This window comes from Anarhichas minor, unplaced genomic scaffold (genome assembly GCF_050575085.1).
Source record: "Anarhichas minor isolate MPS153535 unplaced genomic scaffold, ASM5057508v1 ptg000026l, whole genome shotgun sequence".
NCBI lineage: Eukaryota > Metazoa > Chordata > Actinopteri > Perciformes > Anarhichadidae > Anarhichas > Anarhichas minor.
This window is the reverse complement of record NW_027466472.1, coordinates 1,359,105-1,373,447: the sequence shown is the minus strand read 5'-3', so window position 1 is coordinate 1,373,447 and position 14,343 is coordinate 1,359,105. Positions and strand designations below refer to the sequence as shown.

Genomic DNA, 14,343 nt, shown 5'->3' with positions numbered 1-14,343 from the left:
AATGTTGACGGCATTACACTGCATTTTACATTCCAGTTAGTTAGTTGAAAACCTAGTGTGTCACATACAGATGCTAAAGGGAGCCTCGGTATCAGAAGCCGAGGGGCACTGACCAAGTTACGATACTTGAGGAGTCAGGGAGGACATAGCAGTATATACAGTATACAGTATATACAGTATATATACAGCAATTGTGTGCAAAAGAAAAGTGTGAGAGAGAAGATACAGAAAGGCTTAAATCAGCAGAACCTTTTGTCTTTTGTTTTTAGGTGCACATTCGTGTGTTTTTTTTCTCATTTAGCGCACCATTGTTTGTGCCCATTGTCATCACTGCCACTGACAATCCCTCATTAACAGTGCTGCAGCGGCTCACAGCACTCGCAGTCTGGAGGAGGTAAATTAACTAGGAAACAGATGCGGTGTGTGTGTGTGTATGTGTTTGGAGCACGAGGTGGTGAGTGTGTGAGGAAGCGAACATGGCAGATTTAAGCAGGCTGCTGTGCAACAAAGAGCTGCTCAGCTTTCTTCTCCTCCAGTCGGCTCGGCTTCATGCTTATGCTTCCAGCTCCGAAAGGCAAAATACTAGACAGACAGACAGATAGATGGATGACTCATTTGAGTGTGCACTTGCAAACACCACTGATTGGACAGGATGGTTCAGAGTTTTGTGCCCGATTAGCTTTGAGGTGGTATAGTTTGCTCTTAGTTTCATACGGTGATAATGTAATGATGCTCCCGTATATGACAAATGTTGGACATTTTGACTGCATTTATAGATTTGCCGGGTACACAGTTTAAAACTCTGATAATGATTGAGATCCTCTCACTGTAAACAAAACTTGTATGAACAAGAGGCAGCATCATTTTGCAGTTCTGTTTGTACAGATAAACAAAATCACAACACAAAGGATGGGAAAGAAATGAAGGGAAACGCAGAAACATCACTGTCTCACAACATAATAGCCTGCCCCGACAAAAAACACAATTTGCAGCTGACAGGACGGACAGTGACAGCATAATGACTACTGCCGCTAATGCAGGCACTGCACTGCACTCAAACAACAATGCGGCAATTTCATTAGCCGCGCACGTTCTGTCAGAAGGATATTGAGTTGTGATGCCAGAAATATCAGTGACAGTGAAAAGATTGGAAAAGCAGTCTTGTTTTGACGGCAGCCTGAGTGGACAAAATGAGGGGGAAAAAACAAAAGCAACAAGTGGGCTCGTGAAAATCAGATATCTTTTAAGATAATCATCTGCTGCCCGGTTGGTGTTTCCATTATAGACTGCAGTTTAATCTATCCTCTCTGCCATCCCTAACACTATCACTCCATCTCCCTTCTTTCCCCAGATTGGAATAAGCGAGTGGACTATGAGCCAGGAACGGGAAGTAAGCAGCTGTTTCCTAAAATGCACCTGGAGACCTGTGGCGGGCCGCTGTCGTCGGTGAGGACCACCGTGGAGCTGCAGACCAGCCACATCGGGAAAGGCTGCGACCGCGAGACCTACTCTGAGAAATCTCTACAGAAGCTCTGTGGTTGGTTCTGCAAAGACATTTTTGTGCTGTGCTATGAATGCCATAACCGTGCTCGCGTGGCCAGAATGTAACAGCTTCGATTGAGCGCGCATTTCTGGCATGTAGCGCGTAAACCACATGAGAGTTGGACCTGTGGCTATTAGGATGGTGGTGGATATGTGGAATGTACTGTAGATGGCTGATCAAAGATGACTTCTGACTGAGGCAGCAAAATGAAAGTTAGTGCAATGAATATGAAGTAAGCTGCTGCTAAAAGCATCGGTGGAATCCAGCGTCTGAGTAACAGGGTCAGACAGGACCTGAGGCGCCGTTCTCTGCCCCTTTTTAAAGCAGCATCTGAAAGCTCCGGGTCCATAATGCGTTCTTATCTCCGCTTGTGTCCCTGGTAAAAACCCCTGTGCTAAATGAAGGCACCAGAATAGCAACGTAAAGCTGTGTCACTAATGATGTGACAGAGCGAGGGCATTAGCTGCCTCAGATGCAGCCACGCTTTCTCCTATGTGACTGATGAGCAGCCGAGCCGCCGTATCTGTGCCCAGAGCGCCAACAAAGCAGCCGAGCCTATCCCCCCTCCCACACTGCACCGCCAGCAGGGGGGCTGGAGTCATCATCTTTGACTAACGGCCTTCACAAACCCCATTCCAGCTCATCTGAATGCATAACGTCCACTCCCTGCCTCCCCTGGCTCCCGGTCCATGCATGGTTTACCACTAAAGAGTCCTTTTCAGGCACCTCATAATCGTTATCTGATAGCGAATAGAATAAATTGTAATTGCTTTTTTAAAGCGCAATCAATTTGAGATAATGTACAAAGACATCGGGCAAAGGGAAGGCTGCAGCTGGGTGCTGGAGAAGTCGATGCGTATTTATTTACGGAGGGAATCTAATTACTGGAGTCAGAACGTCGACGCTGGCATGAGCACGAGGTGGAGAAAAACAGCTTTACAGACGTGGGGGGGGGGGGGGGACATCAATTAATGTGCTAATGTTGTGTTATTAGCAGCAGTGAACAGTTGCATGTTGCAATTGTTTGCCGGACAAGAGAGCCATGATGAATTCTGACACTGCTCATTTTTTTCCTCAGAACAGCGTGGTTCCCATATCACTTTGATTTATTACCGTCCATAGGCTGTTACAAATGATTTATAAATGTGGTTTAAATGCACAGAATGCATTTTTCCCTGTCCCACGGAGGGGCAGAGATATAGATCACCAAGGGCACGTCCATCGCATCGAGGAGCAAGGTGAGCGGCATGGCCAAGAATAACGTTTGTCGAGGTGCCAGTTTCAAAACAAAAATCGTTCAGGACTCAACATATTGAGGTTATTATGTCAAAGGGATGATGGAAACGCTTTCAAAGGGAAGAGGAGAAGGGGAATAAGAATGGCTCAATGCAGTGCAGCAATGATTGGTGTGTATTGTCAGAATGCACAGTATCGGGATCATATAACAAAAGTGTCAGCTGTAAACAATTCATGTCATTGGCTGAATCACGCCACGCGCCGTCCTGTTCGCCAGCTCCTCGCTGTGTCTTTTCCCTTTGTGTTACCGTAGCACTCGCTCAATGTGTCCTCTCTCTTTCCATAGAGGCACATTGCGGTCGCGAGCTATGTTCTGAATTTGGGAGCAATGACTCACATGTCTTTCCTTTTGAAAGTCAGTTTCATTTGCCATGAATCAATACCCACATCCTCTATCCATCTCGGCCCATTGATTACATATTAAGCCCTGCCATCTGCCTCACTCATAAGTAATCATAGCCAAGGTTAGGCCAATATACACCACATATCTGCCGTGATTGTTATTGACACATTCTCCGTCGCACCTTTTATTTGTTCACACGGCGATGACCCCAGGGGCCTCCTCGGGCAGCACTGACCTTCTGCCCGCCCCCAGCGCTGCCACCAACTGGACGGCTTCCCTGGTGACCGACAGCGGCAGGGACAGCGACTTGATCTTCAGGTTTGACGGTCATCAGGCGGCTAACATCCCGGACTGGGTGGTGCCCCAGAATCTGACAGACCAGTTCACCGTCGCAACCTGGATGAAGCACGGACCCAGCCCCGGGCTCAGAGCCGAGAAAGAGACTCTACTCTGTAACTCCGACAAGACTGGTGAGTGTGATCCTCCTGACAGGCAAGGAGTGACATAATCCCACTAACAGGTGTCTGTGTAGGCAACGCCTGATATCTTATTCCTTTGTGCCACGGCGCTCCACACACCACTGAGCCATGTGGTAACACTTGGTGGCATGTTCCTTCATTATAATAGACATGGGCATTGTAGTTAAGCTTGATTTAATCCCACCTACATACACCATGTTGCTGTAGTACTGTTCATACTCACTAAACACCAGATGTGTATTCATCCTCTGCTGAAAACAGTCCACCAAGAATGGCAGTTACTCCAGTTTGAGTGACATTTGTAATAAAAACACAGTGCCCAGCTGTTTAAGAAGCTGACTATCAATATAACTGTGACATTTTTGAAGATTTAGTTCAGTAGGAATAAATAAGCTCGGAGCTTAAAAGTGGATGAGGAAATGTAACCTAATATTATAAATATGATCTTAATCTCTGTATTGATCCAGTATAACAAATTCAGCAACATCACAGCATGTTTTGCCCACAGGAGATGATTTTTGTTGTTAAAATTCCAGGGAAAATTGATGTGAGATAACCTTGACAAAGTCTGCCTTCATCAAAGAGGTGCTTCTGTCCCAGTCGAGTGTGTTCCTCTGGTTTACCTGACAGTAAGTGTGTGTGATGAGTCGGTCCCTGGTGCCTACTCTTCTTTCTCCCTCCCTCCTTACAGAGATGAACCGCCATCACTACTCGCTTTATGTCCACAACTGCCGCCTGGTGTTCCTGCTGAGGAGAGACTTCACCCAGGTGGACACCTTCAGACCGGCCGAGTTCCACTGGAAACTGGAGCAGGTAAGACAGCGCGACGCCCCGGGATACACACGACAGGCAGGTGTGACACAGAACATAAGTGATCTCAGTTTCTACCTTAAACTCACTCTTGTGGATTCGATAAGTAGGTCATGGGCCAAACTCACAGGCAGGGATGAAGCCTCTAGCCTGGATTGCACTTGTATTAAACATCCACTCTTGGCTTAATCCATGTTGGTCTGTTTATTGCACGAGTAGACATTCATTTAGAGAATGTGGCAAAAGGTTCATGAAGGAGTGAGAAGCACAGATCAGTCCTCACTAACTGGTTGCTCATCAGACACATTAAAAGCTTAATACACACCCTTGGGTTTGTGTGTGTTTGTGTTTGTGTGTACATAGAAGCACTTATATGCCTTTTTATTTAGTGCCTGACTGCACTAGAAATCCTCAAAGAAGCCTAACCTTTAATTAAAGTTAGTTTGGAGAACTCTCATAACACTTCACATATTAAACGTGCACCTTTCTTAATTAATGGATACAGTGACTCTTCAATGCATATTTGCTATGGATATGATAACTTTCCTGTCTGTATTTTATCATAGCCGTAGTTGTCTTTTTTCTCTAAGGAAACAAATATGTAGAGAGATAAAAATTGTGAACATGATTTTGGGAGTTTTTATTATCTTTTGGAACAGAACTGTCGGTATAATTAGGGCAAGCCTGGAAAGGTTTTAGGAAAAACGATCTGTGGGTGAAAATATGCACAAAAAGATTCTTAGTTGAGAAGAGGGATGAGTGAAGGATACTTGAACAAACAGACTCGCTCCAGGGTTTGTGTGCATGCATGTGCGTGTGGACAGCAGCTGTCTGTTGATCAAGGATGCTGTCTTAAAGTCAGACAGGTCACCTCGACTCGCAAGACCCCGCTCTCACGAAGCCACGACTTTTGATCCAGAGGAGAGACGTACAGCTGAGCCAAGACATCCAGACACAACATAGAGGGCTAATTTAATCAGACACATCACTGGTCTTTAATAGGGGGGGGGGGGGCTACTGGTAGCCGTAGCTACCACTGATGACACATCCTCTGTATTTTGCCATCACTTTGGCAATTTTTTGGGGGGTTTTAATAACAAAAATAAGATAACAACTAGTTTGGAAATCAGTTTGTTTCTGGTAGTATGGAGGAAAAGAACGTATATTCCCATAACAAAGACAATATTGCCATATAAAGATGTCACAAATATTCTCTTGTCTTTATTTACGGTGATAAATGATTTAAACACTATTTCACCATGACCCTTTCACAATGTGTTACTTGTTTGAAAAGCTCCCTCTCGCTGTTACTTGCTGTTAAGCAATCAAGCTCATGCAACATGCACGACATGCAGGGAGGGTTGAAGGAGGGAGACATTTTCTCTGTCAATTGCTTGTTTCTTTGTGGTAATTCTAGTGTCATAAAGTGTAATTCACTTATGATAAAATGCATCACATCACATCCTTTAAGTTGGTCTCCTCGTATGCAGCAGTTGATGAAATTATATAAAAAAGGAAGCCGGGAGATGAGGCTGCAACTTCTAGCAGTTTTTTGGGTTAATACAAAGATTTAGGAAGTTAATTCTACAGCCTTGTCTAAATTGATCTCAATTTATTTATTGTATTAGCTCCCGGTGATAAAACCTTCTACGGACTATGCCGGCACCACATACATCTCTGGAACAGGCTGAACAATAGTTGTTAAACTGTGGAGTTTCCTGAGCACTTTCTGAATCCCCCCCCCCCCCCCCCCCCCCCTAATTCTTTTGTCCTCTCTCTCTCATCTTCCTCCCTCTTGTTAACAGTTTGTCTCTGAAACCCTGCGGCATGAAAGGAAACTTTCATCAAGTTGCTATCTCCCCTCGCCTTCTCGCCACTTCCTCCTCATCTGCTAATGTCTTTTAAACAAAATGAACTTCTGAATACCTCCGGCCCAGAAGAATCTCCTCCTCTCCCTACGTTGGTTTATCACACAAGTCCAATTAATTCCTCATACAATCCAATCAGGCACTGCGAGTCGCTACATAAAGATTGGAGCGGGGGGGAGATGTTGCAGGTATTAGTTTTACCTGCTGAAAGAGATATCTGTGTATATCTGTTAATAACAGGCAGAGAGTAGTTAAAGGCAGCGTGGCTTTCTGCTTACAGACCTATTGTGTTCAGTGTGATTGAGTATTTTAAGCGTTGCTGCCTGTGCTCTGCATTGTGGAGAGAGATTGAGCTTGAGGTTTTTTTATTGACTTCAATGAAGCACTGTGCAGCGAGTTCGTATGGAAAGTGTCTTTTGTGCACTGGTTTCATATTCTTTAAATGTGGACTTCCATTCAGGCGTCTGAAAGGAGACTGTCAGTCTTGAAGCTGTTTCCTGCATCAGCCAGTACTTAATGAGCCCCTGCATGTATTATATTATGTAGAATCTGCACGGTCCAAAAAATAGCCTTTGGCTCACACAGGTATCCGGGAAATTCACTCGCTCACCCGCAGTCAGACGTCAGTTCTTCAACAGTGTATTAAAAGCAAGTGAAGCTTTATCGTTCCTTTGAAGAGGAGAAATACAACTTATTTCAACTAAGTCGACCAAACTTTTACTTTTCAAAGGGTGATAAATAAAGTTAGTTTATAGCATCTTTATTTGCTTGATCATTCTCATTTTATTAGAAGGCTGTATACAGGGTGTGTTTCACCTTGCCTTTTCAGCTTCAATGGAAATTAGGATATTTTTACTCATAATTCATAAGTATGTGGGTCATGCTAACTTTGTTGCCTACTCGCCATCTTCGTTATAGAAATTCGTGAAACACGTCATACGATGTGTTGTCGGGGGCGTGCCGCACAACCCTCCTACACTGGTGACTTTAAGCCAAATGCGTCTGTGATTAATCCTCGTCACTTAAGTCGATGGTTGGCGTAGATAATAAACACGATGAGTTCGTATTTGAAATACCGTTGCCAAACTACGTGCACACACTTACATATGTCATCACCGTTTAAAAATAGTAGAAGGTCCATATGAAAGAATAAGTAATACATGTAATCATTACAGTATGTATTGCTCATATGCTAACCAAACAGCTTGGTTAGCTCCTTGGTTGCCCTGTCTGTAGACCCGATACAGTTAACAAAAGCTTCTAACCAGTGGAGCTGATGTCCGTGTTTACTTGTGTGCACTGTATGGTTTGAAATTCTTAATGTAAAATGTATTTAGGAGACTGAAAGTGCGAACATAGCATGAACCATAGCCAGGATGACTCAATGAGAAAAAGACCCAGGATGAAAAGAACCAGAATCGTCCTTTAAGTAAATTAACCATTTGCCCTCGCAAGCACAGATGAGGTCTAGTAACTTCCATGAGTAAGTAAATAATTATCCCGTAAACGTTATGACCCAAAGGAACTAGTCCACACAAACATTTGCATTGGTAAATCATTTAAATGGCCCTTTTTTTGTATTATGTCCCACATTTTGGGCTTGAGCACAGCGCTTCATGAAATGTTGACGGGATACCTATCCGCTTCACTGTGTCCATGTTTCCGTAGAGTTTCATAATGTGTCCCACGTAGAGAGATGAATGGAAAGGCTGTTTGTGTACAGAGCAAAGCCTGCTCTGTGTCCGTACCTGACAGGGCGAAGGGGCTCCAGCGGGACGAACAATTCAATGAGAAGTCACCTCGAGCCTTTCATCTACGAAAAGAAGGGAAAAAATGACAACTGGGATATTTGAGATCTAAACGATGTTTCCTGCAGAAGTCTAAATTGAATGTGGAAGTTACATCATTACCTCTGGCTACCCCATCACTTATTTATTCCGGAAAGCAATCATGCAAACACTCAGGGGGGGCTTTCTATGATTATATTAGTGGACGGCAGTGGGAAATATATATGTGACCTTAATGTAGTCGAGGATAATGAAGCTAGGCAGACGGCCACAATATGGGTTCATGTGTACATAAATAATGGTTAGTAGTTGTCTCACACTGTGCTGCATGTTCATCCAGGCCAGTCAGTCACTAACTGTGTCTGACGCTTAGTGCTCGCTAGTTTACTGGTGGAGCTTTTTTTATTTGTTTTGATGAGAGTGGTGAGACTGAGCCAAAGCAGTGAAGTTGAGGACTTTAAAACCAAAACAATGAGAAAACCCCTTTTCACACTATACAGTAATTCGCCACATTTTTCATACAAAAGATATTGACTAGTGCAGCTTTGATGCTAAGAAAATACACTTTCTCCATCCAACACAATTCAAGCAATTTTGTCTTTGACTACCGATTTACATGCTCCCGTTCCCATTTCGCAAGTGTATTTCACATCTATTGTGCGCATCAACAATGGCTGAATGTATCACACATGACAATAAAAGATTGAGCATATTCTTTACAAACCGCTTGGCATGATCTTCCCCCATAGCTGCCTCATAACTGGTCCGGACTCATTGTCAAAACAAACGTCTCCTGAGCACGACGCCGAGCATCTGGCATTTTAAAAGTGCTGATGTGCTGCTGTTGACTGCAGTCATCAGAAACCCCTTGTTAGTAAATCACAGGATGTTTAGGGACCGCCCTACCTGATGAGATTGTGAAATCGTGTTGTTTTGATTGTGAAGTGAGAAAAAAGAGAAGATGTCTTTTGCAATAAAACATTAAAGGTCCGGACAGCTTCTGTCTCCATAAGAGAGGAAGGAGATTCTGACAGAGAAGAGGAACCCGGCATTCACACACACTGGTGACTGATGATGTCATTTTTCTCGGAAGGACAGCCTCATGGTGCCCTATTTGTTAAAGTCTGTCTAAAATATAAACCTTAAACATATTCATGAGCTTTACAGCTGACAAATATATATTAGATTCCCATATTTTATACAAATCCCGTAGTCTGTGTCCAGCATTTATCAATGAGAGTGCAAAATAGTATTTCTGTTTATCTGTGTCTGAGTGTAACACACGAGCTCTCACACAGCGTTTCTCTCCTCCTGGGAGGAGCTGTGTTGAATGATAGATGGCTCCTACTAAAGAATCCGCTAAATTTAGAGCTCTGCTCCACCAACTAGCTCCAAAGAGCATGATGGATACACACACACACACACACACACACACACACACATCTTCTGACGGATCTTTCTGACTGTCTATGTGAAGTGCGTGCAGACTTCTGCCGCGTACAGCTTCAATCGCTATTCTCGTCTTGTCTGAGCCCCTTGCCCACATGCACACATGCACACAATCTCACCCTCCCCACTGGTTAGAAACAAAGCTCCTACAGATGTGTTCTGTGTGTCTACAGCCGTCATCTAGCTCTGGGTCAGGACTAGGACATTAATGTTTGCCCAGCTCAAGGCTAACATCTCATAGCTTTATTCACAAATACTGTGACCGCTGTCGAGCTACACCTGGAGAGCGTGGGGGGGGCGACCAACATCGGCCTTTGTACGCGATCGTCCATGCAACTCCACCTGTGGAATTGCACAAGAGGAGCGTGCAATGCTTCTGTCAGACTCCAGAATCCTTCATATTCAGTGGTCCTCCGAGTGGCCATCCCCTGGGTGGTACGCACACAGCACATGTTCCCATTAAAACAGTGGATTTATTGCAAACAACACAGCAGCAATCCCTGGACTTTTGATATTGATTGGCACTTATGCAAAGGCCCTTGTTTGTATTCAGGTGGAGGATCTCATTGAGGGCAGTAATCAATAACCTCAGAAAGATGAAAAGGTAGAGACAGAGGACAGAGGAAGGAAAGGAACGAGAAGAACAGATATAAGAGGAAGGTGAAAGAGAGACCTCAGAGGACAGAGATCGAAGAGGAAGAATAGGTACGGAGAGAAGAAAGATGGGATCTGTGGAAAGAAAAGAAAAGAAATGTCAGAAATGACTTCCCACTGGACCAAAGACATGCCGATATATAACATTGTTTGGAGTAGCTGAGAGGAATGGAAGCAGTCGATGAACAATAAACAATTGAACAACAACAGTCCTGCTGCTTACTGATGATATCACTCAGGCACAATCTCTCTGCTGTGTTTGGTGAGCAAGACACAGGGGACGATAGACGGATTGATGAGATCGATGCAGTCACCCTGGGTGTTGGGAGCCAAAATAATATGCAAAATAATTGGGTTTATAAGTGTAATCGGAGCAGGCAGGCTCTGTTGTTGCAATCCTCTCGGTATGATATCACTCATTCATCACAGACATTATCTTCTTTTATCATTTACCGCCGAGGTGTCTCTCATCCTCCGCTACGGCAGTCTGCTTCACAAACGAAATCAGCCTTTATTACAAACGCACTTTCCAAAAACCCTGTTCGATGCAGTTTTCCATCATTTTTATTTCTTTCACATCCCACTGTCCCTTGATAATATTACCTCCCCTTTTATGAGAGTGGGAAGTACTGTAGGTCTTAGATAGGCAGAAATCGTGCTGGAGAGGCCACTAAATTACAGGGTGGAGGAGCAACGGCTTTTATTACCTTGCTGACTCTGACTCGGTTTGTGTGCGTGTGTGTGTGTGTGTGTGACACACAGTATCAGTGACTTGCAGAGTGGTATATATAGTTGTGTGTGTAATTGAGAACAATGGTGTGTGTGTGTGTGTGTGTGGCATCTCTTACCCATGTGTGTGATATTTTCTTAGTGTGTATCTAGCAGAGGTGTCTGGTTTAAGTCACTTCATTTGTGACTCACCCAAGTCAAGTCTCAAGTCATTTTTGGCAAGTCTTAAGTCTCAAGTCATTAATCCTTTGTGACAGTATCAAGTCAATTGTGACAGGTTCAAGTCAAGTCTATATTTCTTCTAGGTAGAAATCATGTTTCACATCCTTCGTGCCAAATCAAGTCTCCAGATATTTGTGACAAGTCAAATGCCAAATCGTTGAAGTATTGTGTGGGTGTTGTGCCGAGAAATGAGAGACCTTTTGATTTCACTTTGTTTTAAAAGGGAGCACAAGGCCAAATAAGAGAAAATAACAGCGCAGTAAAAGCTGCTGTTCCGTGCCATTCATCATATTAATCTGGAGCAAATGGGTTCGCTGAGTACCCTCTTCTTCCAGCAAATCTACCCCTTTAACTCTTCGCCCCTTCCTCCCTCTCGCTCGCTTTCTTTATTATTATTTTTTTTACAATTTGTCTTACTTTCTGGCCAAATAACACTCCCAAACTCTCCACCCAGACTTTCTGCCCACCCAAATGGTTTTTAAGAGAGAAAGTTTATGTGCAACGCAGCCCTTCCCTCCAACTGGCTAAAGCACTTCCTGGATCGAGGGAGGCTGTCAGAATCTGCACTGAAGATTTATTGCGCACATCCCACCCTGACCTTAAGTGTGGTAGGAGAAAAGGGTGAGAAAGAGAGATGAATTGAAGAAGCGATAGAGACGGAGAGGCGGAGGAAAAGCGAGCTTGGTATAGGGCTGGTAAATTTGGCGTAGGAGTATCGGCGGTGTGCGCATTGTCAGGGTTTGGGTAATCACGAGGAGGCGTGTGATGGATGTAGTATGGCACCCCCCTCCACCCCCACCCCCAGTATGTCTCCTTCCACCGCTCTGCTATCGGTCTGTGGCAACTTTCCCCACTGCTTGGTTTGGACTGACAGTTTCCTCGTGGGAAAATGTCTTTACTATTTTACTCTCTCGCTGTCTCTCAGGCTGCTGTTTCTCTCTCTCTCTCTCTCTCTCTCTCTCTCTCTCTCTCTCTCTCTCTCTCTCTCTGTTACCCGACTCATCTCCTTCACCCGGACACCCACCTCCCCTTTTCCCCAGTTGTGAAATCTACTGCTGTATTTAAAACAGCATATGCATACATCTACAGTAGTCACCAAGTGGCTCCAGGAGACAGAGACGCAAACAAATCCAGCATCATGCATGCATTTCATAATGAATGTAGGCCTTACAGAGAACAAGAACTTCCTCCATGCTGTGATGCATGCTCCTGCTACTGTCCACCACCAGGATTCAGCTGCATTAAAAAACACTGTACTGTACCTAGAAACGTATCCTCATACAATGGGATGATGCTACTAAAAGTTACTCCTTCTTTTTCGTGCGTCCAGCAACACGTGTCAATTTTCGGATAACATGCTCGTGTACATAAATAAACTTCCGTCTTTCCAGGAAACAAGTTAGTTAGGCTACAAAATGACATCGTCGTTTGGGTTAAAATAACTACGTACCTACATGCCGTCATGGAAGTACAGAAGTTACGTGACAAATAAATCAACGTTGACTTCTTGTTTTTTAAGGGTGAAAATACAATATTTTTCAAAAAAATAAATTGCTTTGCTAGTTGCCTATAGATGGAATGAACTTACAGATCCAGTTGGACAACGATAATTGTGATAATTGATTCAATGAATTCAATTACATATCGTCAATTCAACCTAAAATGACTACTTAATGTTGATATCTGATAAAGAACATTTTAAAAAGCCGCTTCTTATCAACGTAGCTTTAAAACACACAACTCTCACCGTTTGGGAAGATGTTAAAAGTTAGTTGATAGAAGTTTAAAACCATTTTTTTGACGATCATTCTACCCCAAGGCTGGATTTTGTTCTAAACGTAGTCTAAAGGTGTTATTTCTTTGAATACACCCTCCAGACTCTCAAACTTCAAGGACGCGGCCCTCGCTCCTTATAAATCCCACTTAAACCTCCGCACTGCTTCACACACAGCGGCGCTCCAGGTGCCGGTGTTAGACATTAGTGCACTTCTATCTGGGGCCTAATCCAAACCAATGGTTTTGACACTCAGATCAGAGGCTTTCTGTCTGATTGGAAATTTGAAGTACTGTAGCAACAGGCTTAAGGGTTGCAGCATGTTTGCGTTTTAATCAGAGCAGACTGGAGAATGAAAAGAGGAGATGCTGATGAAATAGAGAGGGTGATACTGTAAGGACAGACACGTGCTTAACTCGTTATTGGTCGCATATTGTTCAGTACCTCTGATAGGAGGAGAGAATCCAGCCTTCTAGCCACAATTCAAATCTTAAAATACATAATACAAGCTCAAAATATATCCTGTCCAAAGATATCACTCCTCAAACGCTGGATACCGATCCGGACAGCGGTAATTCACAGCTGCTGCTGCAGAGAGGCCACGCTCAGCTGACTTTCCTACTGGGGATCAACTGCAGTGAAACAAGGTAATCCCAGTTTCTGTAACCGAATATTCTCTGTTTGCAGACAGACACAAAGAAAAAACACTTTAGGGACCTTTGGATGAAAAAAAACGTATTTGGGCCAAATGTTCCCAAAACTAGCTCTTAAGAAAAAAGTGTGTTTTTTTACACAGCTAGGAGTTTCAGGGAAAGGACTTTATTTGTTCTGACAGACTGACAGTGTAAAGTTATATAATACATACATCACAGCAGTTAAAAAAGTGAAATATCCTTTTTATATAACTGTTTGTGGTTTAACATGTTTCACCTCTACTTGTATCCAGTAGTAAACAAAGTCCTGTCTTCACCTGCCGTGCACATAAATCTGGTTTCGGCACAACAAAAGGCACAAATCAATTTTAAATTATAGCTGAGATTTTCTTTGTTATTTACTACTTTTTTTTGGTGGAACTGTAAAAGAATGACATACTTTTAAAACCAGTGGTTCCGTTTAGCTTTGAGCAGATGAACAGTGGGTGAGATATAAACAAACAACAAAAATATCTTCCTGCTGGGTTGAAAACATTATCTGTCTACTTCTTTTCCTCCTTCTGATCTGCTTAGCTCTTTTGTTGTCTTTGTTCCCTCCCTCTGTCCTTAGATTGCAACAGACTTGTTCTATTCATAGGAAATGATAAAGGAAACATTTAAGGTAATCTGGAGCGCTTCTGGTATATAATTACCTGCTGTCCCCACAAAAAATAAAAACCTCTCCTGAGCCCCTGAC

The 14,343-nt window shown here is 43.5% G+C and overlaps 1 protein-coding gene across 1 annotated transcript in view; it reads left to right on the top strand.

Annotated features, from left to right (window-relative positions):
* Positions 1–14,343, top strand: part of LOC142959281 (calsyntenin-2-like) — a 130,008-nt gene that overhangs the window by 76,520 nt on the left and 39,145 nt on the right. Inside the window, exons 6-8 of the mRNA XM_076100527.1 lie at positions 1,352–1,537; positions 3,395–3,652; positions 4,353–4,474. Of these exons, the coding sequence (XP_075956642.1) occupies positions 1,352–1,537; positions 3,395–3,652; positions 4,353–4,474 (566 nt within the window). The remainder of the gene's footprint in view (positions 1–1,351; positions 1,538–3,394; positions 3,653–4,352; positions 4,475–14,343) is intronic.